The sequence below is a fragment of the Euphorbia lathyris genome, chromosome 6, assembly GCF_963576675.1.
Source record: "Euphorbia lathyris chromosome 6, ddEupLath1.1, whole genome shotgun sequence".
NCBI classification, from domain to species: domain Eukaryota; kingdom Viridiplantae; phylum Streptophyta; class Magnoliopsida; order Malpighiales; family Euphorbiaceae; genus Euphorbia; species Euphorbia lathyris.
Genome location: NC_088915.1, coordinates 77,208,846 through 77,215,805, shown reverse-complemented (window position 1 = coordinate 77,215,805; position 6,960 = coordinate 77,208,846). Strand labels below are relative to the sequence as shown.

Genomic DNA, 6,960 nt, shown 5'->3' with positions numbered 1-6,960 from the left:
GGTTCTTTCCTGGGATCTTATATGTAATACCTTTTGTTGGCATTATATGCAAATTAAGTTCGTTGCTATTTACAAAGATGTGTCACATAAACTTGTTAACATTTTTAGGTAAATTGTGTGTGCACAAGTAACATTTGTAGTCATTTTTTGTATGTGAATGTTAATATACCGGGTATTTCTAGTCATTTTCCATGAACTTAGGTAACAATTAACACAAAATTACAAGCCAATATGTTGTAAAACGTTACAGGCCACAGAACTTGGCTAATTAACAATATCCAATATCTAATAAGTTGCACAAAGTTACAATCCAATGAACTTGGCTACAATTAACAAAAGACCATAATTTGCTTTTCAATACACCTTCAATTTTTACACAAACATTTACCCAAACAAATGGGTATACACAGAGAACTACAAAGTGTAGTTTGCCTACCACTACGGCAACCCAAATCTGCCATCTAGCCTACTACCATTATCTATACTACCAAACATCATCACAATCAACCCAATTATCACTACAATCACAGTAACAATTAATTTCATCCTTAAACACCCATTTTCTGATTTCAAACTTCTGTTTTCTTCCTTCTCCAGCAACAGTTCCTTTGTCAGTCTTCCATTTTCTTCCTTCACCTGCAACAACTCCATCTCTACCATTCGCTTACCCTCAGAAATAGACCGTAACTCCATTTCGAGTTCATCTACACGAGCACGACAAACTTCTAAATCATCAGGATCAATCCACTCAAAATAACGACAAGCAGTTCGATCAGGATATTTCGAACAACCAACGAACCTCCTTCCATTATTTAGCTTTGTTGAAGCTCGGCGGATTGGAGCTCGAATCCCACAGAAGCAGTTTGATTCATGCCATTGACCCAATGAAATTTGAGAATTGCACGAATTGGACGAACTCATCTCTCGACGCTTTTAGTGTTCAGTAAATTCTACGCGAATTAGGCCAAATTCGAACACCAAATCATGGGGTTAACCTTCTAAACTTCAAGAGAATCGCGAATATGCTAATTAATCAACATGATTCTAAGGAATCTGGAATTTAGGTTTTCGGTTGAAAGAAGAAACTGAGATGAAGTAGAAAAATGGGGGAAGAAGGGAAACTTCTGGAGGTTATATAGGTTTCCCAATATTTTCCGGACAAGTTTACCCTTTGCCACGTCACTCATTTAAACGGCGTTTTCCCCATTTCCGTAATTGTGGTAACGACGTTATTCACAGTCCTTTTTTTTGGTAATAACAAACCACAAGGGTTTTTTTTGAACAACATCAAACTATAGAGGTTGTTTTTGGAATTTACCTTTTTTTTATTATTTTGAAACCAACTCATCAATTTGCTTTAATACTTCCACAATTTGTCCGGTAATAGTTGATCAACTCTAATTGCCTTTGACGAACTATAGTCGAGGTCTATAATTCCATCATCTCATAGGAATTAAGGATTACCATAAGAGTGAAATAAATATGGAATTAGAGTAGTAATAATCAATTAATTATGGAAGGATTTGAAATATTTGGGGTAATGTTTGACTATTCATGGTCCAATCTACGGGTGTAAACCAGCCTGTCTAGTTCGAAAAATGTTTGAGTTCGGTTTGATCAAAGTTCGAAACGATTGGGCTTGGCTCGAACATTAATGTGATTGAGTCTGAGTGTCCTTGGGTTCAGCTCGAAAACTCGTGAGCAGGTTCGATAGTTTTTTTTTAATAATATTATATATTATATTATTGATTTTTATTTTTTTAATTTAGATATATTTTAATTTTGTAATTTTTTTTATTAGTTTTTTAATTAGTAACTTTAAACCACACATAAATGTTTGGTCCAAAACTCAATGTGAAACTATATGATTATAGACTACATGTTAAATTCGAATTTGTTAGATTCTATATTTGTTTAATTTTATTATTTTGTTTAAATTGATTGTAGATTATATGTCATATTTGTTTTTTGGAGTTTAAATTTGGTATTCCTTCATTAGAAGGCTGATTTTAGATAATAAAATGTTAATCATGTACAATTGAGTATTTTCAAAACTATTTTAAAAAAAAATCAAAACGAGCCGCTCGACGAGTTTTGAGCTTCAGCCGAACCTATATCGAGCTCGAACCACATTTTAGGCTCGACAAGCTTCGAGCTTGAAACTTCTCGAGATGAGCCGAACCGAGCCTCCCCATGTTCAGTCTCACTTCGGCTCGTTTGCACCTCTAGTCCGACCCTCAACTTAGGTTAATTGGAATCCAGATTGTTTTTCTTTTTTCATTTTTTTTATATAAATTTTGTTAATAAGTAAACGTATAAATTACTCTAGTTCAAAAAAATATAGGGAAAAGCACAAAAATAATACTTGTAATTTGTCCAATTTGCAAATAGAGTCATGTGGTTTAAAAGTTTGCAAATAGAGGTTTGTGGTATAATTTAATTTACAAAATAAGGTATTTCAGATTACACTGTTAAGTTCTGATTACAACCAATAACATTTTTATCTTGAAAAAAATTATTCTTCCATATCAACAAAACAAGACCATTCTCCCAAAATGCAGCTCTCTAAATCGAACCATAAATCATATGGTGGAAATTTTACGTTTTTTACTAATTCCACGGTTTATGAACTAAAATTGATATTGAAGTTCATTTCACACAACTGTAGTTTAATTTTTGGATATGTATTTTGTCAATATGTAAATGTAATTTAAAAAATAAGATAAATTTTTTCTTAATTACATCAGAACATAACAATTTAATATGAAACACCTTATTTTGTAAATTAAATCATACCACAAACCTCTATTTGCAAACTTTTAAACCACATACCTCTGTTTATAAATAAGGTAAACCACACTCATTATTTTTTGTACTTTGCCCAAAAATATATTTTCATAATTTAAACCTTGAACTTTACATGTTTCACTATTGAGTCAACTTTAATTTTATTATATCAAGTCTGCATTTGACCGATTTATACTTATTTTAAATCTTACAATTAATACGAGAAGTTCCAATTTCTTCTATAAATACACTAAACGAACCTTCTCAATTATCTCTATCTCTTCTCTCTTGCTCTCTCTTTTAAGTCCAAGCTTTCCTTTGGTTTTCTTTCACCAGAAACTCCGGCGAAGAAACCAACACCAAAAATGCCTGCCGTCGGAATTTCCGTCGGCAATGGGAAGGAATATCCGGGGAATCTAACACCATTTGTGCTTGTAACATGCATCGTCGCAGCCATGGGCGGTCTGATTTTCGGTTACGACATCGGAATTTCAGGTAATTAAAACAAGAAAGTTTCAATCTTTTTTTCTTTATATACCTCCAAAACTGAATCTTTAAAATGGTTTTTTTTTTTTTATAGGTGGAGTTACATCCATGGATCCATTCTTGCAGAAGTTTTTTCCGTCGGTGTTCCGTCAGAAAAACGACGATACAACGACGAATAAGTACTGTCAATACGACAGCCAAACACTGACGATGTTCACTTCATCACTTTACTTGGCTGCTTTGTTATCTTCTCTTGTCGCTTCGACAGTAACCCGAAAATTTGGGAGGAAACTTTCCATGCTTTTCGGAGGTATTCTCTTCTTCGCCGGAGCACTTCTTAATGGCTTAGCTCAAAAAGTCTGGATGTTGATTGTCGGAAGAATTTTGCTCGGTTTCGGTATCGGTTTCGCTAACCAGGTACCTAAAACTCTCGACTGTAATGTGTTAAATTGTTTTGTTTGGAATTTGGATTGATGTGTACATTGGTCGGATTTTTCTGGGATTTTTGTGGGTTTATTCTGGCTGCCGGAATCATCATAGCCACGAGTAGTTTCGGCCTCCTATCTCTATAAAATTTAAGATTGTCGTGATTTCGATCTCCATGTTTCCAAGAAGAAATTTAGCTCCGTGCTATATTAGTACCTAAAATTGGTCTAGGTCCCGTTAAGTCCTCTCTAAATCTAATTTTTTTTTTAGATCTGTTAGCCCTTTTTTAAATTTAAATTTTTAATTTTTTTTACGTGTCAGGCCTTTCTTAATTCTAAATTTTTAATTTTTTTTCACATATTAGGCCATGTAAATCCGAATTTTTTTTATCAGACACCGATTTAAAAAAAAAAAAAAATTTACACACCATGTGTAAAATCGGACCCCAACCTAGCAATCCTTTATTCGCCACTGCTACTGCTACGAGAGTGTAAAATTGATTGTCGGTGCCAGAGTGGGTTTTAAGAATGTTCTTATCTGCCAAAAAAAAAAAAGTTGAGCTTTTGCTTCAGATCTGTAATTTACACCCTTCATAACCAGAAATGGCAATGTGTTTGGTTAGTGAGAAAATTGGAGAGAAAAAGCAGAATAAAAATCATAACTTTATTAGTCAAAGATAGAGACTTGTTTTTCTCTCTGTGACGTCTATGGCAACATTTTACTACAAGATGCAACAACTTTGTTTAGAAAATTGATTTTCTTGTTTGACTTCTCCAATCAATTAATTAAAAAACAACTCATAATAGTATTATACTATGAAGCATCAATAAGAGTACTCATAAATATATAAATACAAAACGGTATTTTTAAATAATATGAGATAGGTGGAATATGCCAAATTAACATTCATTTTTTTTACGATATAAATCATTATAAACCACATATTACATTCATTTATAAAATATTATAAGGTCACAGACACCAAATAGTAGATATTAATTGATTTTTTTTTGTTAAATACAGTTCTTTCAAAATTTTACCAAAAGTTTCAGTCGCTTGTTTAGAATAAAAAGCAAAAACAGTTCGAAAAAATGAAATCAAACGGACACTAAAGACTCTTCTAAGACATTTTCATGATCTTCATCTACAAACCTTTAATATTGATCGACTTTTTAGTTTTTTATTTATATGTTTGCCAATAAAATGGTGGTGCCGTATTTTTATTTATTTATTTTTATATTAAACCTTATTTTTGTAAAGTTATTTAAAGAAAAACACAATTTTTAACTAATTAGCTTTGAAACGTATCCTCAAAATATTCCATAATTAAAAAAGAAAGAAAAAAAAGATACTTGTTTAGCCGTATCCCTGTGTTATCCGTATTCTCAAAGTATCTGATTCGATACACGTAAGTCAACCTCTTAGAAGTATAGGTGCTTAATAGATATTATATTATCTACATTTTCCACATTATCGTGTCGTACAAGTCGTGTCAACTATGTTGTATTGTGTTTTCGTGTTAGAAATTGACAAATTGTTCGAATTAATTACAGGCAGTGCCGCTCTACCTATCTGAAATGGCACCATACAAATACAGAGGTTCCCTAAACATTGGTTTCCAATTATCAATCACAACCGGAATCTTAATAGCAAACATTCTAAACTATTTCTTCGCCAAAATCGACGGCGGATGGGGATGGAGATTGAGTCTAGGAGGAGCAATGGTCCCTGCTCTAATAATCACTGTCGGATCATTAGTCCTTCCGGACACAGCAAACTCAATGATCGAACGCGGTGATCATGAAAAAGCCAAAACCCAATTGAGAAGAGTTCGTGGAGTTAACGATGTTGATGAAGAATTTAATGATCTAGTTATGGCTAGCGAAGAATCTATGAAAGTAGAACATCCTTGGAGGAACTTATTGCAGAGAAAATACAGACCTCATTTAACAATGGCTATTGCTATTCCATTTTTTCAACAACTGACCGGGATTAATGTGATTATGTTCTATGCTCCTGTTTTGTTTGATACAATTGGGTTCGGAAGTAAAGCTGCTCTTATGTCTGCTGTTATTACTGGTGTTGTTAATGTTGTTGCGACTATGGTTTCTATTTATGGTGTTGATAAGTGGGGGAGAAGACGTCTTTTCTTGGAGGGTGGTGTTCAAATGTTCATTTGTCAGGTAAAGTTTCTATCTTTTTTCATTTCCCCAATTTAATTTCAATGCTCTCAAAATTTGAGCCAAATAATGTTAGTGCAGATAATAGTAGCAGCTTGTATCGGAGCTAAATTTGGAGTAGACGGAACTGCAGGAGATTTGCCGAGATGGTATGCAATAGTTGTGGTGCTTTTCATCTGTGCCTATGTAGCTGGATTTGCGTGGTCTTGGGGTCCTCTCGGGTGGCTAGTGCCGAGTGAAATTTTCCCACTGGAAATCCGATCGGCAGCTCAAAGTGTGAATGTTTCGGTCAACATGTTCTTCACTTTTATTGTGGCACAAATTTTCTTGACAATGCTTTGTCACTTGAAATTCGGGTTGTTCTTGGTGTTTGCGTTCTTTGTTTGTGTTATGTCGGTGTTTGTGTTCTTTTTCTTACCGGAGACAAAAGGAATTCCGATTGAAGAAATGGGTCAAGTTTGGAGGTGTCATTGGTTCTGGTCTAGATTTGTTGAAGATGAAGCTGAATACGCCAATCGGAAGATCGAAATGGGCAAAGCCGGACGATAAATTCCAAAGGGCGAAGCTGGAAGAAAAATTCCAAAGTTGAAGTTCAAACTTTTTTTTTCTATTTAGCAATACATATTATTCATTTTATCGTAGTGATACAATTGTTACAAATTTACATACGTGATTGTCACACATAATATTTTTAGTGACAGCTAACTAATGTTATAACATGATTTTAGTTTAAATTAAAATATAATACCCGGTGGCATATTATATTTGTGAGAATGTTTTTTCTTTATTTTAACAATTAAAAGTAATGCTACAATAAATTTATTATCACATTAAAAAAAAGTAGTACCAAATAGAATGGCGATTCGACAAGTCATGTTCAATACTGATATATTTATTATTCTTTTTTAGCTTGAGGCTGCTTAGTATAAAGATTCAATTCTTGATTCTTAAAAAAAATTATCTTAAAAAAAATTCTTTTAAATGGTTAAAAATATATTGTTAAATATAGATGAAATTAGTAGAAAAACTTTAATGAGTTTGGTACACATCTAATTTTGTTACTAACTAAGAATTTAATGCA

General features: G+C 33.1%; 1 protein-coding gene across 1 annotated transcript; it reads left to right on the top strand.

Moving 5' to 3' along the window:
- Positions 1 to 3,055: 3,055 nt before the first annotated feature.
- Positions 3,056 to 6,598, top strand: LOC136233843 (sugar carrier protein C-like). The gene is made up of 4 exons (XM_066023536.1): positions 3,056 to 3,282; positions 3,368 to 3,690; positions 5,253 to 5,882; positions 5,961 to 6,598. Exons 1-4 carry the CDS (start codon positions 3,153 to 3,155, stop codon positions 6,426 to 6,428), a joined length of 1,551 nt encoding a protein of 516 aa, XP_065879608.1. The 5' UTR covers positions 3,056 to 3,152; the 3' UTR covers positions 6,429 to 6,598.
- The last annotated feature ends 362 nt before the right edge of the window (positions 6,599 to 6,960 follow it).